General features: G+C 45.3%; 1 protein-coding gene across 5 annotated transcripts in view; it reads right to left on the bottom strand.

Moving 5' to 3' along the window:
• The window catches only part of SLCO2B1 (solute carrier organic anion transporter family member 2B1), a 170,334-nt gene that overhangs the window by 9,339 nt on the left and 134,392 nt on the right, over positions 1-26,603 (bottom strand). For all 5 annotated transcript variants that reach the window (XM_025186940.2, XM_075919608.1, XM_006127506.4 and 2 more), the window contains 3 exons: positions 22,951-23,143; positions 21,366-21,525; positions 128-297 (listed from right to left, as the gene is read on the bottom strand). In XM_025186940.2, coding sequence (XP_025042725.1) covers positions 128-297; positions 21,366-21,525; positions 22,951-23,143 — 523 coding nt within the window. The remainder of the gene's footprint in view (positions 1-127; positions 298-21,365; positions 21,526-22,950; positions 23,144-26,603) is intronic.

The raw sequence follows: 26,603 nt of genomic DNA on the forward strand, positions 1-26,603 counted from the left end.
AACTGCCCATGGTTTTGGGTTTTCAAAAGTCATCCTCCCCCTTCCAGTGTCAGAGTATTCTACAGAGCAGGGGAAATGCCGGGGAGAGCCCGTACTGCGCGAGTGGTAAAGTTCCCGCCTAGGTTACCTCAGGATGAGCATGAAGGACGGTGTGTGTGAAGTGCTTGCAAGGATTCCAGCCAGGCAGCAAAGTACAACAAAGGGTAAGAGGAGGTGGGAGCAATTTGTGCCACACGTCCCAGGGGAGGCAGATCCGTTAGCCCCGTTTGCAGAGATGCATCTGCAGTGTGTGTAATTCTGAAAAGAGAATGAAGACCACGCTGATATGGGGGAAGACATCGGAAACACAAGGCACTGCAGCCAGCTGTAAGTGGAGAAACAGACACAGACACAGATAAGAACCTGGGATTTGCTCAGCTAAATTAGACCATAGGTCTATGCAGTCTCATATCCAGCCTCCAGCAGCATATGAGGCTTCTGATGAAGGCCAAGAATTCATTATTATTATAGCTGACAAGTGACAGATTGCTGTAAACAAGGGTACATGCCATAGACATCAACTTTGTCATTTCACCAGGGGTGGGGCTTGACTCCTGACTCGTCCCACCCTATTCTGCTCTCTCCCCGGAGTGTGCCCCACCTTCACTGCACCCCTTCTCGCATAATGCCTCCTGCCTGTGCTGAACAGATAATTGTGGCGGAAGGAGGTACTGAGGGCAGGGGAGGAACTGATCAATGGAACCGCTGATGGGTGCTAAGCACCCACTTTTCTCTTCCCAGGAGTGTTCCAGCACCCATGGAGTCAGAACCTATGGAACTTGCCAGGGCCATCTGTAGGATTTGTGGAGCCCTATACAGTACTGCTAAACTGCTGCCCTTATCCCTGACAGCAGCTGGGGGTGGAGGAGGATTTTTGAAGATGTGATTTTATAATCTTCAGCAACACACTCATTAAATAGTTTTAAAGCAAAATTTAAATTAAGGCCCTGACAACTAGCACAGTACATGCAGCAACTGACAGCATAGACCTGGGGTTGGCAAATGCCTGTGAAATGGCTTCATTACCACTTGAATGGCTCATTCACAGGTTCAGTGTTCTGCTAATAGGTCTGGCAGGTTTTTTCACTGTTAAGGTAATTAGATCCTCCCAGAGGCAGGAAAGCCAAGGAACAGGGATAGGAAAATGTTGGATATTAAGACCCAGTGGAGTCCCAAATTTTTGAGTACCCTATGCAGCTGCATATTAGGCTTCTGGGTAAGGATGGCCCCGGAACCCACTCTTCCTGACCATGGCTTCTGCCCTGAAGCATGAAATTTGCAACCTTTTTTATTAGACTGCAAGGCAACAAAGGAGTCTGTCCTGGACACATCCTTTCATGCACATGGGGCACCTCTGAAGACATGAACACTTCATGAGGGCGACTGGGTCATTCTTGAGAAGCCATGATCACCATCAGACTTTAGAGCAGTGGGTGGCTCCAGGGTACGGCACTCACTATCCCCTGGACTCTGCCTCAGTTCAGCCCCTCCTCACTTTTAGAAACCACCTGGTAATATTCCTTTCCCAGAGACTTTTCTATTATCAGCCATGCCACTCCTCCCCACCCATTCTTGTAGTGATTCCTCCAAGTTTGTGCTTTCAGTTCTTTTTTTTCATGTGTATTGTGTGTTTGAGATATTTATGCACTGATTTCTTGTAATGACATGATTTGTCCCTGCAGCTGATTCACTTGGCACCCAAAACAAACTCCGGTTCTTGGGATCGTTCATCTCTTACAAGAGAGCTCATCAATTGCTTATTATAAAAAATCATTTGCAGGAATTAAACCTCCCTGCAGCAACAGCTGTGGGAACAGATCTGGGGAAGATTGCATGGAGAATTTCCCTTAGGCTATGTCTACACTGGCATGATTTTGCGCAAAAACTCTTTTGCGGAAGAGTTCTTGTGCAAAAATTCTTCCAGAAGAGAACGTCTACACTGGCATGTGCCTTTGCGCAAGAGATGTGCTTTTGCGCAAGAGCATCCATGCCAGGGTAGATGCTTTCTTAAGCAAGAAAGCTCTGATGGCCACTTTAGCCATAGGGCTTTCTTGTGCAAGAAATTCATGTTGCCTGTCTACACTGGCCTCTTGCGCAAGAACAGTTCCTGAGCAGGAGCATCATAGTTCTTGCACAAGAAGCCCTGATTTCATACATTAGAACGTCAGTGTTCTTGCGCAAGAACTCACGGCCAGTGTAGACAGGCAGCAAGTTTTTGCACAAAAGGGGCCGCTTTTGCACAAGATCGCACCATTGTAGACACAGCCTTAGATTGCACCAGTGAGGAAGGATACATTTTTTGCTTCCTTCTTCTCAATAGAATGACTAATGGTAAAGATGGGATGCCAGAACCAACTGAATCCCTAGTATGCATAGGAAACCGGTTCCCCCTAAATGGTAGATGCTGATTTCACACTTCCCCTCCTATTCTCTGACATCACAGCGCCATAGAAAAACATCTTACTATTTAAAATCTGGGCTAAATCTGGCAGTCCTTAATGATGAAAAAGTGAGAGCATGGACCAATTAAGGAATAGTTCGGTGTCCATTTTACAGGCTCTTTTTAATTACATTGTTCCTAAAATACCTAAAAATAGTTAATTATCTACCAAAACTGCCACATGCACCATACAAAACAGAGTGACTCAGACAAACAGGCTGTGGTTACATATTTAAATATTTGTAAGCATGGTAGTGGCCTCCTATCGTTCACTTTCAAAAGCATGTGGAAGGTCTTATCTCATAATGGATGACAGTTACTGTTTCTAGCATTCACTGTGATGGACAGCATTTTGAGTTCAGTTTGTTTTCATCATACCACAGATGGAATTTCAGGTGGTGGAGTTCAGTTATAAAAACCTTTGTAAAACAGAATAGTTAACTATGTCCTATAAAAGTTGAGATATTATTGGTGGAGAGGAGGAAATTAATGTGGCGGCTACTTTCAAAAGCTCAGTGCTTTCTTAAATGAGACCACATCTTTGTCCAAAAAGGAGGTTTTCTCCCATTCTGAGTGGGAAAAACCTTGAAGTAAAAAGGGAATTTGGCAGATCCTAGCACAGCAAGTGAACATCTTTACACAAGAATGAGATATTCATCGTATTAGATCCATCAACTTCCTTAGACACCAGTGACCATGAGGAATTCCCAGCATATCTGCAATCCGTGGCTTGGAATGATTTCTCCCCCCTCCACCCAGAGAAGCAATGACAAGTTACTGTCCTTCAAAACAGAGGTCTTTCTTGTGGGTTTTATTCTGCTCATTTCTGGTTCATGCTGTTAGAGATGGCTAAGAAGATAGTAAGGAAATATGGGGAGAATTGTCTTCAGCATGCAAATAATACTCAGTTCTATACCCCCTTCATAAGTAAGGCAGTAAATGGGGAGCCCCCGTACTTGCTGCAGACTGCGACGTTGATAAGGCCTCACTGGCTGAGGCTTAGTCCTGGTAAGCCAGAGATAATGTTTGTAGGTTATGAAATCAAGCGGAAGAGCTCATGAATGCCATGCCAGCACCCCGATGAAAGGAGTCTTCCATGTATCACTATGGTTTGCAACTTAAGGATATAGTTAGAACCAAAGCTGCTGAAGGATGGGCCAAGAAGGCATTTTCTCATCTGTGTTTGGTGTAGTGAGCACCACTGGCTTTTGGATGTGGCTCCCCTTAGGCTTATCTTTGTCACCTCCAGATCAGATGAGCCCAGGTGTGAGGCTACACGTGGAACCGCTACGATTTTGAGGCTGGTCTAGAACATGACAGCCCATCGAATTGGCTGAATGGAGTGTGTGACGGGGCAGCCCAGCCCCGCACTATAAATCAACCTGTGGGCAGGGCCTAGCTGACTCAGAGCACCCCTCCCCCACGGCCTTGCCGGGTATGCTTCCTGGTGAGCCGTGCTATAAAAGGCCCTGAGCCAGCTCACTCAGGGCTGATGGCCGAAGGGGAAGGACCTGCCGAACCGGCTCCTGACTCAGAAGAGTCCATGCAGCCGGAACCAACACCACAGCCCCTACAATCTCAGCAGAACTGCCGCAGCCCCAGCTGCCGCGACGACCCCGGCCCCAGAGACAGTGGAGAGGTACGACCGCAGGAGAACCGTGGGAAGGTAGGAAGCAGCCCAGGGCAGGGAGTGATAGCTCCCGGCAAGCTCAGCCTATTGAGGGGAAAGGCCCCTTGCTGAGCAAGCAGTGGAGCGCTCCACTGTCAGCAGGGCCCTGGGCTGGGACCCAGTGGAGTGGGAGAGCCTGGGTCCCCCATCCTCTGCTCCCCTGCTGCAGGGGAAGTCCCACAGCTGTAGGACTAGGCTCCAAGGCCGTATTTGCCGCAAGAGGGGAGCGTACAAAGACTGTGCCACAAGACTGTATTTATACTCAGAGGGGAACCTATAAAGACTATGCCGCAAGGCTGTATTTACCCCCAGAGGGGAGCCTATAAAGACTATCCCACAAGGCTGTATTTACCCCCAGAGGGGAGCCTATAAAGACTATCCCACAAGGCTGTATTTACCCCCAGAGGGGAGCCTATGCAGACTATGCCGCAAGGCTGTATTTACCCCCCAGAGGGGAGCCTATACAGACTATGCCACAAGGCTGTATTTACCCCCCAGAGGGGAGCCTATACAGACTATGCCACAAGGCTGTATTTACTCCCAGAGGGGAACCTATAAAGACTATGCCTCAAGGCTGTATTTACCCCCAGAGGGGAGCCTATAAAGACTATGCCTCAAGGCTGTATTTACCCCCAGAGGGGAGCCTATAAAGACAATCCCACAAGGCTGTATTTACCCCCAGAGGGGAGCCTATAAAGACTATCCCACAAGGCTGTATTTACCCCCAGAGGGGAGCCTATACAGACTATGCCACAAGGCTGTATTTACCCCCCAGAGGGGAACCTATAAAGATTATGCCGCAAGGCTGTATTTACCCCCAGAGGGGAGCCTATAAAGACTATGCCACAAGGCTGTATTTACCCCCCAGAGGGGAGCCTATACAGACTATGCCACAAGGCTGTATTTACTCCCAGAGGGGAACCTATAAAGACTATGCCTCAAGGCTGTATTTACCCCCAGAGGGGAGCCTATCAAGACTATGCCGCAAGGCTGTATTTACCCCCAGAGGGGAGCCTATAAAGACAATCCCACAAGGCTGTATTTACCCCCAGAGGGGAGCCTATAAAGACAATCCCACAAGGCTGTATTTACCCCCAGAGGGGAGCCTATAAAGACTATGCCACAAGGCTGTATTTACCCCCCAGAGGGGAGCCTATACAGACTATGCCTCAAGGCTGTATTTACCCCCAGAGGGGAGCCTATACAGACTATGCCTCAAGGCTGTATTTACCCCCCAGAGGGGAACCTATAAAGACTATGCCGCAAGGCTGTATTTACCCCCAGAGGGGAGCCTATAAAGACTATCCCACAAGGCTGTATTTACCCCCAGAGAGGAGCCTGTACAGACTATGTCGCAAGGCTGTATTTACCCCCCAGAGGGGAGCCTATACAGACTATGCCGCAAGGCTGTATTTATCCCCCAGAGAGGAGCCTATAAAGACTAAGCCCCAGGGCCAGAATGAGGGAGATACCGACTGAGGGGCTGCACCGCTCTACAGAGCAGAAAGCCAGGAACATTTTTTCCCAGAGCTATGTGAGCTACTCTAACTATTGGTGAATTTCTAGGTGGAATTCAAGGGATTCAATTTAAACTTCAGAGCCCTACATGGTATTGGACCAGATTATTTAGAGCGATCCCTCTCTCCTCCTGCCAGATGCTGTCAGGGCATCATCTATGTATCCCCCCCAAAGTTGCTGCTTTCCCTTTTGGTGCCCAGAGGCTGGATTTATTAATTGTCTGGTCACGCTGCAAGGCCCAACTGATTCATTTATTATGGATGGAATGCAAAGTCTTTTGTTTGGTTTACTGGGTAAGAATGTGAATTTGTTCATAATAATTTCTATTCTTGTTTCCAGAGGATGAACAGGCACCTCTTGGTTAGATGATTATCTTATATCTAAGCCAAACCAATAACAAATACATGCACCTCAAAAGCACCTGATGCAGCATAGCTGTCAGGCTGTGATTGGACCTCCAGTGTGAACAAGACTCTCACAGGTCAGGGATGAAGGGTAGGACTGGAGTGGGGAATTTTGTTTGCCTAGTCTCACTGGGCCTGGTTCAAACCAAGGTCCTTATTTGCTTACTTTCACTAAGCCTAGGCTCAATGAAATATCAAAGGAGAAAGCTCTGTTTGGGGGCAAGAGCCAAGAGGAATGCCAAGCCTCACCTTTGAGAGAGGGATAAAAATAACCAATGTGTTATTTGCAAAGAGAACAGATTGTGGGCATGGGATATAGATTTTTGCCATTTCTTCATTTTTAGTTCTAGCTGACTTGTTTTTACAAGGATCTTGTTCTTTAAAATAGACAGTTAAAGAGAATGAAGAGAGGACTTGAGAAAGGGGCTGGATTTACAGCCTGTGACTGATATGTTTATTCACAAAATAGGTACAACACATGCAGCAGCTGTGCAGTACCCACACCACAACCTCTGTATCAATTACTTGATCTAAAGGAACAACCCCACCAGCTGTGATCTTGCTCGCTGACAAGACTCTTGCCTGGTGATTGTAAATCACTGTGGTTATGTCTACACTGCAGCGTTTTTGTGCAAAAACTTGCCGAGCGCTCACACTACAAGCGCATTCTTGCGCAAGAAAAAGTAGTTAATTGTAAGAACACAGGGCTTTTTGCACAAGAGTTATTCCTCTTTTTACAGGGAATAAGCTTTTTTGCACAAGAGTTTTTGCACAAAAAGGCATGTGTGGGCGGGCTATAGGGGTTTCTTGTATAAGAAACACCTGTTTCTAAAATGGCCATCAGAGCTTTCTTGCTCAAGAGAGCATCCACACTGCCATGGACATTTTTGCGCAAAAGCACATGGCAGTATGGGCATACTCTTACGCAAGAACTTTTTGCACAAGAACTCTTGCGCAAAAAGTTATTGTGCAAGAAACCTGCAGTGTGGACGTAGCCTGTGTGACAGCATCTTCCTCTATGGTGACTCCTTGTGTCCCAGTGGTGCACTATTACACAACCCCTGTTGTCAGATTTCCAATGGTCAGTTGTCACTTCTTAAGGGTCCAGTGATGTGATACTTGAGCCTTCCAGCTAAAGCATTCTTGAGTCCCACCCTTCCAGAGAATTGACATCCCAAAATTAAGGAACGCTCTTGACTCAAAACCAGGCCTGTCTGAGGCAGCTTCAGCTCCCTTCTGTTCAGAGCTTGTGTTCATGCAGCCAGTGAGTTTAGCCAGTCTTCTTGGGCCCAGTCCTTTGGTCCACTGGGAGGCTTGTCTGGGCAATAAACTGTTACAGACACTTGGCTGAAAGCAGGATTCCATCCCCAAGGGAGAAGCAGAGCTCTGCTCCCCTTCCTGGTCAGACCCAAACTGAGCTGGTCTTCTTTAAACTTTATACTCCTGATATCTGCCAAGGGTGTAGTTGGGCAGGGCCAGCTAGGCCCACAGGCCCACATTAATTTCCTTCTTGCCGGTGTGGTGCTTGGATGCCTCATTACACATGGCATTACTTGATCCTCACTAAAGGTTCACCTGCACTACACAGCTTTTAGTGACAAGACTGTGTCAACCCAGCCCTCTCGCTAAAAGGCAGCTGTTTGTCAGCACTTTTACTGAAAAAAATACTTCTGCCCTCAATGAGCAGGTTTCATTTCGTCGGCAGGACAGTGTGCCTGCCAACAAAGCAGTGTTCACATGTGCATCTGCTGCAGTAAATTCTTTGATGTTCACCGGAGAGAGGGAGTTAGGCACCCATGAACAACACAAGCTTTATTGAGCAAATGCAAGTGTAGACACAGCCTAAGTCAAACCTGTCCTGCATGCCTTAGCTCCATAGATCAAGTGCCAACTTGCTAGTGGCAAGGGGTTACCATTAGAGGCAGTTTTGCTCACATGCCCTAAATCAGGGTTTGACTAATGATGGTGATACTGGATGCCTCCTAGTTTGTAGATTTAATGAAGTTTGGGACCCAGGTAAAAGGAAGGCCCTATACAAATGCAAGATCATCCTCCTTATTGTACAGAGCAGGGGTCATAATTATTAATGCACCAGGTTTTAAAAGAGCACTGACCTAAAGATGGGATGAGTTCCACTCTAGTCCAGTGAGATTTTTATCTGCTGCTTTCTGATGCTGACAGTGTAGCTGTGAAACCAAATGCCCATGGTGCCCATATGTCAGTCAAGGTGGCATATTCGCTCCTCTCTCTGTCCACAAGGGGAGGATGTTGAACAAGAAGTGACATGTTCACTATTTCTACCAGCTTGGAAGCATGTTTAATAAAGCTGCTGTGTGCACTCACTGCAGTTTGTAAAGACACAGAATCAAAAGAGTGGAAGGGACCTCGAAAGATCCTCTAGTCCAGTCCCCTGCACTCCTGGCAGGAATAAATATTATCCAGACCATCCCTCACAGGTGTTTGTCTAACCTGCTCTGAAAAATCTCCAATAATGGAGATTCCAAAACCTCCCAAGGCAATTTATTTCAGTGCTTAACCTAATGTCCAACCTTAACTTCCCTTGCTGCAATTTCAGACGATTGCTTCTCAGAGGTTAATGAGAATTACTTTTCTTCCTCTTCCTTGTAACAACTTTTTAAGTTACTTGGAAAGCTGTTATCGTGTCCCCTCTCAGTCTTGCCTGATCCAGACTAAACAAACCCACTTCTTTAAACTTCCTTCATAGGGCATGTTTTCTAAAGCTTTAATCATTTTTGTTGCTCTGCCCTGAAATGTTTCCAATTTTTCCACATCTTTCCTGAAATGTGGCATGCAGAAATCCAGTTGAGGTTTAATCAGTGTAGAATAGAGGGGAAGACTTACTACTCATGTCTTTCTTGCAGTTTTCCTGCTAATACATCCTCAAACGGTGCTTGCTGGTTTTGGAACGGCATTACGCTGTTGACTCATATTTGCACATTTGAAATGCAGTAAAGAGAAACATGACAAACCTTCTGTGATCCTCAGAGCACCCCTGTGCCTGAGGGTAACGGGGTTCCCTATACCTAAAAGTGGGTGTATATACAGATGCTATATAAAAAATTATGAATATGGGCTAGAAATATGTCCCTAAAATATGTTCTGCAGGAAGAGATTAAGTCATCCTGCCCTACACAAAGGAATGTGATCCTGCCTGCTTTGAATGTGTCACCAATGTAAATTGAACAAAGAGACAATGGAAGTACATTTACTTAAAAGGTTTGTGGGCAAGCCCACAAACTAGTGACTGGGGCAGTTAGCACTTAACTATCATGGCAGGGAGGAGAGACTGCAAAAATTAACCTGGTGTTTGTAGCCCTCCAAGGTTCTGTGAGGGGCTCCTCCCCTGGGTTCAGTGGGCAGCCACTCCACTGCACCCTTGCTCAATCTCTGGGGAATCAGCTGTACCATGAGTTCAGGATCCGGCCTAGGTAAGTCTACATCCACAATCAGTAAGTCCAAGGGCTTAGGGTTAGGCTGAGCCATTAATTATGCCAAACCCTCACTGTGGACGGGCTACAATAGTCCAGGGGCTTGTTTAAACTATACCAAAGTTCTGAAAGAGGACATGCAAATTCCGTGGGAATATGCCTATCTTCTTCCGATCTCACTTTTGACAGTGGAACTTTCGAAAGTGAAAATAGTTGTGACGCGTTTTTTTCGGCAACCCCCCACCTTCCTTTTTCAAAAAGCCGCGTAAACCTCATTTTTTGAGGAAGAGCGGCTTTTCGAAAAAGGGGAGGGGGAATGCGGAAAAAAATGCATCCCAACTACTTTCACTTTAGAAAGCTCCGCTATAAAAAGTGAGATTGGAAGAATTTGCATATCCTCTTTTGGAACTTTGGCATAGTCGAGATATAGCCCAGGGTCTCAGGACCAGGCCCTGGTTCTGGGTGGGGCAGCAAACAAACAGATGGATCTCCCAGCACTGGTGGAGAACTGTCAAACACAGTTGGCCTACAATTGCAGAGGGAAGGAAAGACTACAACCCAGGGGCATCCCAGCCCAGGGCCTGAACAGTGGCAGCTCAGTCTGCCACTCCATCTGCAGGGATCCTGACTGCAACACACTGAGGGTATGTCTACACTACAAAGTTAATTCGAACTAACAGACGTTAGTTCGAATTAACTTTGATAAGCGCTACACATGCAAACCGCTAGTTCGAACTTAATTCGAACTAGCGGAGCTCTTAATTCGAACTAGGTAAACCTCATTCTACGAGGACTAACGCCTAGTTCGAATTAACTAGTTCGAATTAAGGGCTGTGTAGCCACTTAATTCGAACTAGTGGGAGGCTAGCCCTCCTCAGCTTTCCCTGGTGGCCACTCTGGGCACCACCAGGGAAACTCTTCTGCCCCCCCACCCGGCCCCGGAGCCCTTAAAGGGGCACGGGCTGGCTACGGTGCCCGTGCCAGGTGCAAGCCTGCCAGCACCCAGCCAGAAAACCCTGCACCTGGCACGGCACGAGCCAGCCACCTGCTGCCACCCAGCCCTCTGCCTCTTCCTGGGACCAGGCTGGCGGCTCCCGGGAGCCTGCCCAGGTCCGTAAGAGGCGGGTGCCCACCTGGTCTAGTGCGGAGATTGTGGACTTCATTCACAACCTCCGCACTAGGCACAGGAAAGTGGCCATCTAGAGCAGGAGAGCTGCCAGCCTGGCCACCCAGGAGCAGGTTTGCATGAAAATCAAGGGGGTCCACTGAGACCCCCGACCCTGAGCCCTGAGCTTAGAATGGCCGTACTGGGTCAGACCAAAGGTCCATCTAGCCCAGTAGCCTGTCTTCCGACAGCGGCAAACGCTAGGTACCCCAGAGGGGATGGACCGAAGACAATGACCAAGCCATTTGTCTCGTGCCATCCATCTCCAGCCTTCCACAAACAGAGGCCAGGGACACCATTCCTACCCTTGGCTAATACCACTCCATGAACCCAACCTCCATGACTTTATCTCACTTCTCTTTAAACTCTGTTATAGTTCTATCCTTCACAGCCTCCTGCAGCAAGGAGTTCCACAGGTTGACTATTTGCTTTGTGAAAAAGAACTTTCTGTTATTAGTTTGAAGCCTGCTGCCCATTCATTTCATTTGGTGTCGTCTAGTCCTTCTATTATGGCAACTAATGAAGAACTTTTCTTTATGCACCCTCTCCACGCCACTCATGCTTTTATAGACCTCTATCATATCCCCCCTCAGTCTCCTCTTTTCTAAGCTGAAAAGTCCCGGTCTCTTTAGCCTCTCTTCATATGGGACCTGTTCCAAACCCCTGATCATTTTAGTTGCCCTCCCCTCTCCCACCTCCTTTTCCCAGTCTCCCCGAGTTTTGTTCAATAAAGAGAGTTTCTATTTTTGAATACACGTGTCCTTTATTTTGTACGTCAGGAAGGGGGGCTATGGAGGGGTAAGTGGAAGGAGGTAAGGGAGGAATGGGGCACGAGCCCCCGATGGGGAGGACTGGGGTGGCTCTGCGGGCTCCTTGGAGTGGAAGCTCTCCTGCAGCCCCCCGATTGACCCCCCCCCCGGATGGCAGCCTGTGGCAAGTGCAGCCAGGCTGATGGCCGAGTGCTGTGATGTGCCGAGTGTGGGCACTCAGGGTACTCCAAGCCAGGACTGCTTTTCAAGCGGGGAACCCCTGAGAACTGTCTGTCCGGAGTGGGGATCGGGTCCCTTTAAGCACAGCCCTCGGCTAGCCTGAGACAGCTGCTCCATGGTCTAAGTCCTTCTCTGATGCCCTGCCGGCACTGCTTCCGGCCATCCTCAAACTTGGTTCAGGGTCCACTCAGTGTGGACATGCTAGTTCGAATTAGCAAAATGCTAATTCGAACTAGTTTTTAAGTCTGGATGCGCTAATTCGAATTAGCTTAGTTCAAATTAACTAATTCGAACTAAGTTAGTTCGAATTAGCGCTGTAGTGTAGACGTACCCTGACATATTGGCCTTGGTTCAGCCACAGAAAGGTTGGCTGTCTCTGGGCTACTTCCACACTCCCCCTCCAGGCATATCTGGCTTCAGTGCGTGTCCTCTGGCCATTGGGAGATGAGAACTTCTGGCGGGGTGGGCAGTTCCTCTTGTCAAATTAGACTGTAAACTCTTTGGGAGCATGGCTGTCTTTCTACCTGTGTTAACTTAGAACAACAGGCGATTTTATACCACATCAGTGGTAGCTAAGGAAACGCTCCTTTAACTACAGTGGAAGTGGCCTCCCCAAGTGTGCGTGTGATTAATCAGGCAAACATATCTGTGTTCTATATGACCTGAAAGTGTTATGTCAACACCAGGTTTGAAATATCTTGCTTCCCTGTGGCCATATGTATTAATCTCAGCTCTGCAGTCTTTTCAGGTTATGTTCCACAGACAGCGGACTGTGTGATGTGCTTTCAAAAGATAACGCTAGGCATGTCTATAAACAATAATTAACTAAGGTTAATTAAAGCCACTCTGGGTATGTCTACCCTACCCTCCTATTTCGAAATAGGAGGGTAATGTAGGCATACCGCACTTGCAAATGAAGCCCGGGATTTGAATTTCCCAGGCTTCATTTGCATAAGCCGGGCGCCGCCATTTTTAAATCCCGGCTGGTTCGAACCCCGTGCCGCGCGGCTACACGCGGCACGAACTAGGTAGTTCGAACTAGGCTTCCTAGTTTGAACTACCGTTACTCCTCATTCCACGAGGGGTAACGCTAGTTCAAACTAGGAAGCCTAGTTCGAACTACCTAGTTTGTGCCGCGTGTAGCCGCGCGGCACGGGGTTCGAACCAGCCGAGATTTAAAAATGGCGGCGCCCGGCTTATGCAAATGAAGCCCGGGAAATTCAAATCCCGGGCTTCATTTGCAAGTGCGGTATGCCTACATTACCCTCCTATTTCGAAATAGGAGGGTAGTGTAGACATACCCTCTGAGTGAGGTTAACATTACTGTGTCTGTTTTATAAGGAAGCGAGGTCATAGAGAGTTTAAATGACTTGCCCAAAGTCAGAGCAGCATCAGGAATACAATGCAAAGTTTCCTGTGTCCCATGCATATGTTCCAAACAAGGCCAGTCTCCCTTCCTTTCCTTCCACTGCGACTTCACAGCCATGGGTGACTACTGGTTCATTTCAAAGCCTCCAATTACTAAAGGACCACATAGCCACTGAGAGCTGAGCAGGTCTGAATCTGTCTAACAGGGAGAAGTTGTGAAATACATATGCTACCCAATATGCACAATCTGTAAATGTAGGTGTTTTAACACCATGCAGAGCTGATTTTGGGAGCCTTGTCAGATTACATAAACCCTTTGTTAGAAATCCCTGCCACCAGAGCTCAAAAAAGACTGAAACCAGTTTCACGGTCATGACTCAAAAAAGACTGAAACCAGACAAACCTCTGAAACCAGCTCTGCAGGTTGTGGGAGTGAGTAGCAGCCAGGCTCCTACTCTGGCAGGTGGCCATCCACAAATTCTTTCATCCCTGGATGTCAAATAATATTAACCAGCAGAAATATCTAGTAATTGTGTTCTCAAATGTGAAAGTGGGTCATATCAAACCGTGCATGTTGTGGGTTCTTTTTTTTGCTAGCTGGGACTTGCTGGTATTTAAAGTTTTGTTGCTTTTTCTTTCAGCAGACAAAACACATCTTCCTCGCCTCTGTCAGACTCGGATATAGTGTGTGTGAGGCAGTACAGTGGGAGGTGGCCCGCTAACCTCCCAGCTCTAGGAACATGCTTTAGTTAAATGTGGAAATGTATTTGGAGGTCTCTTTTTCAAGTCCCCACTGGCACTAGCACACACCACAAAAGCACCTCTCAAGGGTTTCATGCATCCCATCCCCGCAGACATGGGCCAAAATGACATAAAATTCTCCAAAAGTCCCATAGAGAGCAGGTGCAGAATTCCTTCAGTGCAGGGACTGACTGCAGAAGACAACCATAAGGCTACCTTCTGAGGACCCCGCCCCGCACAAGCCTTGATGTATGGGACATGCAGAAGATGGACATTTGAACAGGGAAATTCCAGGCAGTGGTGCAGCCTACCAGGCAGCTCCAGGAGGCTGGCCTTCAGGGTTGCCTAATTTCTGCTGATGGTTCCTGGAGCAGCCCAGGATTGGGAGAGTGCAAGGATGGCTTAAGGCAGTCTAGTGCCCCTACCTGCTTGGGCCTTGAATACTGTACCTCAGAGTCCCATAAGGAGGTGTTTCCATTCACCCAACAACAGCTTCAGCACAGAGAAGCTTTTAGGGTACGTCAATGCTGCACCCGTAGCTCGAAATAAGCTACGCAATTTGAGCTTCGCAACTTGCGTAGCTTATTTTGAATCAATTTTTGAAATAGCTTCTTTCGTAATTTGGTGCTGTCTACACCAAAGTATATCACGAAATAATGGGATTGCTGTTAAGACCCAGGATAGCTATTTTGGGATACCTCTGGTATCCCAAAATAGCACTGCAGTGTAGATGTAGACCTAGATACCAAGCAGTATCAATGCTACCATGATCAGCACCCATTCCCAAGAACAAACCACTCTGGTTTCTTCAGAGAACCTATGGTCTCTGGAACTCTCTTAAAAGTTCAGCCTTGCCCTGGGGGTGCTGTGCTTCTAGGTGGAAAGTGTTTGCCTCACAGCTCAGCCTACAGAGCCATCCTCATCATAGGCCAGTCAAACGGGTTTAGAGATTAACCTCTCTTTAGTCCCAAACTCCACCCCGGGAGAGTTTTGGGGGGAACCCAGGCCCACCCTCTACTTCAAGTTCCATCCCCAGAACTGCAGCTCTTCCCTGAGCCACTTCCCCAACCAACTCATCCCAGTACCTTCCTCCTGGTACCTGATTACATCCTTCTGTTCTTCTCCAGCACCTCTTCTCTCCCAGTCCTTGGCCTGCTTGCCCATTCTAAAGGGAAGCTTTATAAACTTGCCCCAGCAGGTCCTCAATGGGCTGCAGGTGTACTGATTAGTCTGCTGCTTCTGGAAAATTCTTAATTGGCCCCAGTTTCTTCCTGGCTGTGCTTCAGCAGCCCGTGCCCTTATTACACTGCACCGTAGGTCAAAATAAGATTTGCAATTTGAGCTACACAAATTGTGTATTTTATTTCAATGTTATTTCAAAAGAGCTTATTTTGAAATTTGGCGCTGTCTACCCAGCACCTTTTTTAAATTACAGCCGGTCCCCGAGTTACGAACAAGTTACGGACCAAACACTTGGCCGTAACTCGAAGTGTTCGTAACTCGGATCCCATTGAGTTACATGGCGACCGCACTGTTCGTAAGCACGGATCGCGTTCGTAACTCGGGGATCGCATTTACGACCACTTTGGTCCTAAGTGCAGATGGTCGTAAATGGAGGTGGTCGTAAGTTGGAGACCGGCTGTAAATCGTTATTCTGAAACATCCCTTACTGCTCATGGAATGAGGTTAACAGGGACGTCAGAATAGCATGTCCGTTATATTTCAAAATAACGGGTGTACTCAAAAGACACCGAATAGCTATTTCAGGATACCAGAAGTATCCCAAAATAGAGCTGCAGTGTAGACGTAGCCTAAGGGAAGAGAAAACTGTTCACCCATATCTACCTTCCATTAGACTACCATAGCCCACTGGTCTTGGTCTGCCACAATACTTATGTTCTGCATAGCCCATAATACATAGTCCATAGGTGATAATGGGGAGGGGAGGTTGGTCATTTTCTCTCATCTTTCCTTAGAGCAGTGCAGCCTGGGGGAACTATAGGACCCAGCATAAAATGCTCCAGTATGGCATAGTAGAACATTCTCTTATTTCAAGATGGATACTGCATGATGGGGCCTGTATTCCCTGCAGCGTACTCCCCAAGTGAAAAATGAGAATGTAATCTGCCCCCTGTGAAGAGAATGGGTAGTGGCCCTGCACACAGGAGAAGTTCTTAAATGGGTGCACAAAACAGGAAATTAAAGGCATCACAGTGCTATAGCTACATATATGGCAGGTTTGGCTTCGGGAACATTAACAAAAAACATAATTACAGCCATGAAAGCTTGTGCTTGGGGAATACCATAAACTGTAATAACCTTGCTTTTGTTTCCTGAAGCAATTTAGCCATATCTCCATGCGGAGAATTTAGAACCAATGACTATATTGTTCTGCTGGGATGTGGGAATAGTAAAGTTCGGCTTTCTCTGAGCTTTTATCTACGTGACTTTGTGTCGCAGTACAACAAACTCTGTTATCTAGGTTAATGAGCAGCAGGACCGTGGCTTCCACTCTCTGTGTGTGACAGACAGGGCTTCATTTTAATGTTCAGGAAACTGGAGCTGCTGGCAGGGACTAGGGTGAATCCAAACTAAAAAGACTGAAGTTGTTCTGTGGAAAGCTGTGGGAGTAACTCTTTAGAAGCCATGTAAGGAACATAGTTCAGTTTTGGTAGCTTTGGCATTGTTTGCACTCAGCTCGTCACAATTAGTTACAGTATAATGCCCAATGTGCTGTGTGTTGGTATAGTGCTGGGCACTAGACAAACACACAATAAGAGAGAGTCCATCACCTGAGGACCTCCCAAGATAAACTGGGTTAAGACATATCCATGGTTGGATGGAGGCCCAACTCCCCCATCCACCCACACACCTATGAGCTGCAGGAAGTGCTATTGCTGGTTTTATCAAATGGTGTTTGCTCATGTGCTTATGCAGCACTCAGTATAATGAGGCCTTGATTGTGTTTGGGGCATCTGGATTCTATTGCAATAATATTAATAAGTGGGTGGGTCTTATGAGCACCAACCCAGAACTCAAAAGTGTTTGTTTTCTGGGGCAGAGGATGCTAGGGAAGGACACCAATAGTAGCCTAACTCCCCTTCACCCCAAAAAACCCCCATATAGTCAGGAGTATGCAGGAAGTTTAATTGTTAAAAGGAATGCCTTCAAAAAGGGTGTAAATTCAGCCCCTGTCTTCTGTGCCTGTGTGTATACACACTATGGAAGGAGGAGGGGAAATGCTATTTCTTTACAATGAACTTGTAATGTTTCACATTATTTATTTATTTGGTTTTTGAAAGGTTGTAATGATTATGCTGATTTATTTGTATTACATAACATCCAGAAGTCCCAGTTAAGATAATCACCCTCATTGTGTTAGGCACTGTACACAGACATAGTAAAAGGTAGACTCTGAATCTAATTAGCCTGACAGATAAAGGACAGGAAGAGAAACAAAAGCAGAGCAAACTGAAGTGACCTGCCCAAAGGCAGAGTAGCAATAGAGTCAGAAATAGAACCCATTTCTCCTGGCTCCCAGCCCAGTGTCCCATCTACTAACCTCTGCTTTCTCACCAGTGTCAAGCTTGACAATAGACATTAGAGAGGAAAAATTACAAACAAAATATGGCAATATCTGTTGTATGGTTGTAAGTATGTAGGTGGGTAAATTGCTGGTCCAGTGAAGTGCCTCCAAAAACATTCTATATCTAAAGAATGCGCTAGACACATTTTCCGAATGTTGGTTCATAACCGTTCTTCTGCCATTGCTGCACCACTGCAGCTACCAGTGAGCTACCCACTGGCAGATGTTCTAATCCCATTAGAATCTCGCTCTCGCTACTGTGAGGCCATCATGTTCAGTGCTAGTAAGGACAGAGTGGATGCTAGGCTAAGTCTTAGAGTAATGTCACAGGGACCTCCCTTAGCTATCTAGTGTATCATGGGGCTTAGGCAGGTTCCATCATCCCACCATCATAAACACACCCTGGCTGTTTCCCTTTCACTGTGTGTTCGTTTCATTCCACTGTTTGTTTGCAACCAGAACATGATATAGGTCTGCTGCAGCAAGAGTGTCCCACAAAGCTTTTCTGCTTCTTACAGTGCACCTGCTAAGACCCTCCTCCTTATTCCTGTTCCTCCCAATTACTGCCAGTTGTATTCGTAGTTTAATCATTTCTACCTACATGCTCATTGTTCTTCATTAGAAAAGTGGTTAACTGCTTCTAGCTATTGCTGCAGCCTCTTCTGTGCTGTAGCAATATCAGTGATCAGGGTGCTGCAGGTAGCACTCTGTCAGAGACAATAATAAGGTTAAATGTTGGCACCCTATGTACTTGAGTAATAGACATATTTAGAGTTAGTTTCCAGTTGGGGAATTATATTGTGATGGTAGGATTCCTTAGATGGCACTGTTACATATAGTTTACAAGCTCTTTTTCTTAGCATTTGAACAATGCCTTGGTCTTTGAAGTAATGCTTCACTCTGATTAGTGTTGTAATGTAATTTGTTTTGGTTGAAGCTATTGCAAAGACCAGGAGAATTTTCACTGTGTCTTAACCCCCTTTGGAAGAGTTCCTCTCTGGGAAATGGACATCAGTTGTTTAGGCTGAGATTTCAGAGTTATTTTCTTATGTGTTGATTATGACCATTAAATAAGTTACAGTAAGAAAATATCCAGACTCCATGGCTATGTCTAGACTGCAAGCCTCTTTCGAAAGAGAGCATCTAGACTGCACGCGGAACTTTCGAAAAAGCAAGCCGCTTTTTCGAAAGAAAGCAGCAAGTGAGTCTGGATGCTCTCTTTCTAAAAAGCCCTGTTTGCTTTCAAGAACGCCTTTTTTCGAAAGAGCACTTTCGAAAAAAGGCGGTCTTCCTCATGGAATTAGGTTTACCGCCGTCGAAAGAAAAGCCGCGTTCTTTCGATTTAATTTCGAAAGAACGCGGCTGCAGTCTAGACGCAGGTGAAGTTTTTTAGAAAAAAGGCTACTTTTTTCGAAAAAACCCCTGAGTCTGGACACAGCCCATGAGACTGATTTCTTGTCTAATGGGAAACTGACTCTGGAACAGAAATTACAGTGAATTGAGAATTTTGCTGCTGAATTCAATGGTAAAAGGACTGACTGATAGGTTTCTATATGTGGAAAAATTTGCTCTTACAGCTTGAGCAAAGAACCAGTGTCTTTAGCAGCGTGCTGTAACTGAATTATGGACCAGTTAGTTATATGGCTTGCTGTTAATGATATATTTCTGTGTTTCCAGTGTGACCTTTAACTTCTCCCTATCTAATCTGATTAACCTATGTAGCTAATTTATTTCATGAATTCACCTTAGTATTTGTGCTTTGTCAAACTATATTCCTCTCTCTGAAAGCTCTATGCAAAGACCCATCTGGCTAGCAGGCATGTCTATAACTTCTCTTTTTATCTCAGTGGGGTGGGCTTTCTGTTTTTGTTTTTGTTTTTTTGGTGGGTGAGGGGGTCACTCAATTAAGGGACCCCGTTCTTCAAAGTTAAATATCTTTAACTCCTCGAGGAACTAGTGAAGCTATGAATTTGATGGCCATCTGAATATTAAGGAATCAGATTACAAGAGAATTTGAATTGGTAGAACCTAGTGCAGTTTTCAAGTGAACATTTTATGCATAAAAATGAGATCTCCATTCTGATTGTAATGTGGTTGAATAGAGCAGAATGCCATGAACATTTTCTCCCACGGTCTGTGAGCTGCTCTGACTATTGGTGAACTTCTGGGTGGAATTCAAGGCATTCACTTTAACCTTCAGAGCCCTCCATGGTGTAAGAACTAGTTATCTGGGTGTCCCTCTCTCCTCATGCCATAGCCCCTGGAAGTTGCTGCTTTCCCTTTCGGTGCCCAGAGGCTAGATTTGTTAATTGTCTGGTTACTCTGCAAGGCTCAACTGATTTATTTATTTTGGATGGAATCCAAAGTCTTTTGTTTGTATTATGTGGCAATGGCATGAATTTGTTCAGATCAATTTCTATCCATGTTCCCAGATCATGCACAGGCACCTTCTGGTTAGAGTATTTTTGCACCAAAGCCAAGCTAATAAAAGATAAATGCATCTCAAAAGCACCTCATAGGGCACAGCTGTCAGCCTGTGCTTAGGCCTGGGGTGTGAACAAGATTACCACAGGTCATGGCTGAAGAGCACTGGCAGGACTGAAGTGGGGAACTTTGAGAGAATTGTCTGCCTATTCCCACTAGGCCTAGTTCTATCCATGGCTCTTAATCATTTGCTTTCACTGCACCCAGATTCAATGAAATATTAATTAGGAAGCTCTGGTTTGGCCGGAGGAGGGGGAATGTAAAGCTTCACCTTTGAGAGAGGGAAAAAATTACCAACATGATGTTAGCCATGAGAACAGATTGTGGGCACGAGATACAGATTTTTCCTGTTTCTCCGTTTTTGATCTCTACTGACTTGTTTTTAAAGGAGCTAGTTCTTACAAGTTACACTAAGAAAATGCTCTGACTCACTGACACTGATTTCTTGTCTAATGAGAAACTGATTTGTAAGGCCCCAATATATACTGTGGCTCTCTAGAAGGGCAACAGGATTGTTCATGGAGTGTTCCATTGGGTTTTAAGTGCTGTGCACTATCATAATCTTGGATAGCTTAGGCTGCCAAACTAGAGAAAAGAGGAGGTTGCTGTGAGCAGTGTGTATGTGTGGAAACGTTTTAGATTTGTTTCTTTTCTGTTCAGTGCAATCCAATCCAGTCAATAAGTCACTGAGTTCAGGTTTTGAACGGTGAGTAGGATAATCCTGATTATCCAAGAACCATTGGGTGAGAATTAGGTGCTGCAGCTGTGAAGGTTGTTGAGAGAAAGCATGTTTAACTATCAAACCACTCACCACTCTATCTCATGAATGAATTGTGTCTAGTTTTTACTAAGGACCATATAATTGTAGTGCCAAGCAATATCTTCCACCATTGCTCCAAAAACATGTCCGCAAAACAACGTAGTACAAGTTAAGAGTGAAGTGACTCATTGCGTCTGATCCATCTTCCACTAAGGCTACTAAGGGTGTGTCTACAGAGCATCCTTACCTTGAAATAAGCTAAGCAATTTGCGCTACCCAAATTGTGTAGCTTATTTCAAGGTAATTTCGAAATAGCTTATTTCAAAATTTGGCACACTCTACACAGATTACAGGTTTTTTTCGAAAAAAGTGGCCTTTTTTTGAAAAAAATTCCCCTGAGTATAGACTGCTGCCATGTTCTTTTGAAAATAAATCAAAAGAACACGGCAGTTTTTTTGACCATGGAAAACCTCGTTTTTTCAAAAGTGCTCTTTCGAAGAAATGTGATATGTAATGCAAACTGTGCTTTTTTGAAAGAGAGCATCCAGACTGCTTGGGTGCTCTCTTTTGAAAAAGCGGCTTGCTTTTTTGAAAGTACTGGTTGTTGTCTAGACGCTCTTTTTCGAAAGAGGCTTTTTTGAAGTATCTTTTGAAAAAGCCTTTTTCAAAAGAGGCTTGCAGTCTAGACTTACTCATTAGCATTATGAACTCGGTGCATTAGTGTTGAGCAAAGAATAAAAGAACTTTACTCACCAGAACTTTATTTTCACCCACATCGGAGATTACAACTTCACAACCAGCAAAACATGGAGAGATGTATTCAATGCCATCAACCCCACAAATAGGGTTATAGGCCTTCTCAAGGCAGTTGCATTTGTTGTTACATTCAAAAGTGTGTTGTCCAGCATCAGAGCTACAGTAGAAGGAAAGATATGACTATATTAATATATACGTTGTGGGTTTATGTACTGTACTATGTGTAGATAGATATTAGTGAACAAGAACTTGCTTGTTTAACACTGGAAGTCTGTACCTGTGGACTGTGCCAAAGCCTCAGAAAATATCATTTCCATAGATTAATTCTTGTATCTCTGAAAAAAACCCTCAAAAGTTGAAAGTCTGGCAATAAACAGTCAAAGATGCAGCCACTCGAATCATGTCCCAGTTACTACTGCCCCATGCAAGTGGAATTTAGTGGTTCAGGAGAACTAATGATATCACATTAGGAATATGTAAAAGATTCCAAATTCACAATTAATATTTGCTTCTTTAGTGTCATTACATGTGACTAGTGATAGAAATGTAGCCGTGTTAGTCTGGGGTAGCTGACTGTAATGCCAATAGGCCAACTGGAGGCACCTCTACCACATGAGTTAAAAGTGAGCTGGCTCTGAGCTAAGGCTGTTGAACAGACTCACTTGTTCTCTCTGTAAGTGGTGTCAGTGCCACTAGATGGGACAGTGCAGCACACCCAGAAGGTGTGTGGGTTACATGAGCATATTCCTGCTCTAAACTACAGTGCACCCACTTGGGGTACGTCTACACAGCAGGGCAAAAATAGAATTAAGCTATGCAACTAGCTATGTCAATTGTGCAGCTGAAGTCGAAATAGCTTAATTCGGCTTTTGGCGCTGTCTACACAGCAGGAAGTCAAAGAAAGAACACTCTTACTCCAATTTCCCTTGCTCCTTGTGAAATGAGGGTTACAGGAGTTGGAGTAAGAAGTCCTCCAGCTCAACATTATATCGAAATAATGGCTTGCAGTGTAGACACGCTCTTTGTTATTTCAAAATAATATCAGTTATTCTAAAATAATGCTGCTGTGTAGACATACCCTGCGTGGTCAACATTTTCCCCCTTTTTATTTATAGTGGGTAAGGTTCTGTTTGCATTTCAACATATAGAGAGGTGGTCATTATTTTAAAAATATTCTTTCTTAACATCTTGATACATTCTCGACCAGTGAATGATGAGTTAAGCATTTTCCAGTATAAATTTTTGATTCTGGATTATTTGTGATAAAATTCATTAAATTTGTGTGACCTTTTCATGGATAAACTTCCAGTCATCTGAAAACGAATGAATCATATGAATGAATCATTCACCGTCTTAATTCACAAACATAGTCAGTGTCACTTTCAGCATTATTCAGTGACCACCAACCACTTCACGGAAGGGAATAACTTTTCCCTTTTCCAATCTCCCAGACATGATCACACCCATTTGAAGGAGGGGTTAATTTCTGACTAAGCTTTGTGGAGTGCACCTGGAAGAGGACACTTCATAAATCACTCAATGAAAAGGGGCCAAACTTATGGTCTAAATTTACAAGTGGTACCTTCTTCTGTAGTTAAGGCCAGCAACTTTCTGCGTAGGGCAGCCCAGAAAGAGGAGGGGAAGGGCAAAGATCACACAGAGGAGCATGCCGAGGACACACATGCCGCCACACTGTTTCAGAGTCATCTGGAACTTCTTCATGATGGCTCCACCCACCACTATTCCGACCATTGCCCCAGGGATGTTCACGGAACCTTGGGGACAGAAACAAGAAAGAGTTAAGATCCAAATGTCAGTGGTAATACTTTGACACCTTCCAGTCAGAGCAGAACACAGTAAATGGATTAAATGCTAACTGACGGATCTCCAAAAATAACTGGGATTAATAATTCTCTCATCTTTCATCGGTAAAGCTCAAAGGTCTTGATGAAGGACATAAGCATCACATCTCCATTTTACAGAGTGGGGGCTCAGAAATTAAGTCACTTGCTCAGCCTCTCCCAGCAGACCCATGGCAGAGCCAAAACTAGACATTGGAGGGAATGGAAAATCATCTTCCAGTGGGGAGATTTCTACCAGCCGACTGTGTTCTTGGTCCTATGCTATTTGCTATATTTAGCCATGCCCTGGAAGAGAATATAAAATCATGGCTGGGAGAGTTTGCAGATGACATAAAAGATTGGTGGAGCGATAAATAAGGAAAATGACATGCCAGTTTTACTAAGCCATTTGGTGTTTACCTTTGCCTCCAGCTCTTCATGATCTTAATCTTTCCCCCTTGAGCCCATGCCCGATTTCCTTGCTCAGTTCCTGTGCACAACACTACTATTTTACCTGTCACTAAGACCCATGACCTAGCTGTCATCTTCAACTTGTATCTTTCTCTAGGGCCTCACATTCAGGCTAAGTCTAAGTCTTGCTGACTCTTTCTGCATAATAGCTCTAAGATATTGCCTCTCCTAGCCATCTGCTCATCTAAAACTCTCTTCATCTCACGTCTTAATTACTGCAACTGCTTTTTCTCTAATCTTGACAAATGCTGGGTTCCCCTGCTTGTATCCATTCGGAAAAGTGATGCAAAGATCATTTTCCTAGTCTGTTGCTTTGACCATATTGCTTCTCTCTTTGCATCCCTCCACCTGGCTCTTCCTTCTCTATTGTATCAAACATAAGTACTTATCTTAACACTCAAGGCCCTTCACAGCCTATCTTCACCCTCCCTGTCATCTCTCATTCTGTATGGGAAAGTCGCCGTCTCCATCCAATCAGCCCCATGAGGCCAGATTCCACTGCCTACTTGTTAATTAATTTTTCAAATGAGTTCCTTCATGCTTTCTCCTGCCCCACATGTTTGGGTGGCATTCTCAAAGCAACTTCTTTATTCTCCTTCAGCTCCCTCTGTAAAGCTTTCCTTTCCCATGCTGCCTACAAAAACTTGACTATGGTTATGCTCCTGATGTGCTGCCTGCCATGCTAACCCCATATTGTGTTGTTATTTCTTTGTACTTCCCTATCAGTCTGTCTTCATCCATCAGCTGTCTCTTGTCTTATGCTTAGATTGTAAGCACTTTTGGGGCAGAAACTGTCTTTTTTATCTGAATTTTAAAATAAAAAGTGTGTTGATAAAATGGAAAGGAGTGAGAAAAAATGTAAGAATGATTTTCGGTCTGGAAAACCGACCCTACAATGAGATATTGAATTTCTTTCTTGTATTTAGTTTAACAACAATTAAGAGGTTACTTGATCACTTTCTCCCAAGCTGCCTTTTGTTTTCAAATTCTCAACCGATACCTTCTCATTCATCAAAATCAAGTCCAGAATAGCCTCTCCCCTAGTAGCTTTCTCCACTTTCTGAAGTAAAAGAGCTCTAACACATTCCAAGAAGTTGTTGCATAATCCAGGCCCTTCCATATTAATATGCCCAATAGATGTCTGGGTAGTTGACATCTCCCAGTGTGACACAATGAGTGTGCACACTCACTGGCCGTATGGATCTTGTACCTTTTGCTGAATGTTCTGTTTGAAAATGCAGTAGATTGAAGTTTACTGCTGAATTTTTAGAACACAGAGGCAGGGTCCCCTGGCTAGTGAGTGCCTGACATCTATAGCCCTGTGGATTTACATTCCAGCTTGTTGGGCACCAAGGGTACGTCTAGACTACAGGCTTTTGTTGACAGAGGCTTTGTCCACAGAGCGTCTAGATTGCATCCAGTTCTGTCGACAAAGCAAGCCGCTTTGTCGACATGAGAGTGTAGACGCAAAGGACAGTGTAGATGCAATAACACATTCTGCCAACAGAACTCTGTTGACAAAAGGCATTATTCCTCGTAGAATGAGGTTTATCGCCATCGACAAAACTGACGAGTTCTGTCGATGTTATGTCAACAGAACTCGGCAGTAGTGTAGACGCAGGTATAGCTTTGTCGACAAAAGTGGGCTTTTGTTGACAAAACACTGTAGTCTAGACACACCAGTGTTCACATAGAGAACCCTTATGGCCTGAAGAAGAAGTGGGTTGTGCCCACGACATGATACCAATAGTTCTTTTGGACCTTAAAATCCATGAATCATCTGGGGAGCATCTCAGAGCGCTTAAAATATTTAAGTTACTTCTCAGTCACAACCCTTCCCAGAGGTGTAGGCTCTTGGTATATTTAACACTCTTCCCTGACATCTGTCCTGAAACATGCCCTGTGATATAATTCCTAATATAATGTCTTAAGTTCATAGGTAGGTGCTCTTGCTAGGCTATGATGGGGGAATATAATGGTGCCCTGAATGGTGCCATTATTATCTTCCTTTTGTTTCTCCACCTATGAAGAGCAAATGGATGGGAATGTCTTTTCATTCAGTGTTTGGTCACAACCTAGGACAATGGGGTGCTATGAGGATAGAAATCTTTTTATAAATATTTCTGAAAGTTTGTTTGTGTGTTTGTCCGGAAAGATCTCCGAAACGGTAAGAGCTAGAAACACCACATTTTGCACGGATACTACTGATTTCCTAACTTCAATAACTAGATTGGTTAGGGTACGTCTACACTACAGCGCTAGTTCGAACTAACTTAGTTCGAATTAGTTAATTCGAACTAAGCTAGTTCGAACTAACGCATCTAGAACTAAAAACTAGTTCGAACTAGCGTTTTGCTAGTTCGAACTAGTAAGTCCACATTGAGTGGACTCTGAACAGGGCTTAAGGATGGCCGGAAGCAGTGCCGGCAGGGCATAAAAGGAGGACTTAGAGCATGGAGATGCTGTCTCAGGCTAGCCGAGGGCTGCGCTTAAAGGGTCCCGACCCCCACCCCGGACACACAGTTCTAAGGGGTGCCCCGCTTGCAAAGAAGTTCTGGCTTGGAGTGCCCTGAGTGCCCACACTGGGCACATCACACCACTCGGCCATCAGCCCGGCTGCACTTGCCGCAGGCTGCCATCTGGGGAGAGGGAGTAATTGGGGGGCTGCAGGAGAGCTTCCACCCCCAGAAGCCCGCAGAGCCAGCCCAGTCCTCCCCATCGGGGGCTCGTACCCCATTCCTCCCTCACCTCCTTCCACTTACCCTTCCCTAGCCCCCCTTCTTATTGATGTACAAAATAAAGATAACGTTTCTTCCAACATTGACTCTGTCTTTATTGAACAAAACTGGGGGAGACTGGGAAAAGGAGGTGGGAGAGGGGAAGAGAAAGGCTGGGAGAGGGGAGGGCAACTAACATGATCAGG

Source organism: Pelodiscus sinensis, chromosome 1 (genome assembly GCF_049634645.1).
Source record: "Pelodiscus sinensis isolate JC-2024 chromosome 1, ASM4963464v1, whole genome shotgun sequence".
In the NCBI taxonomy this organism is placed as follows: Eukaryota; Metazoa; Chordata; order Testudines; family Trionychidae; genus Pelodiscus; species Pelodiscus sinensis.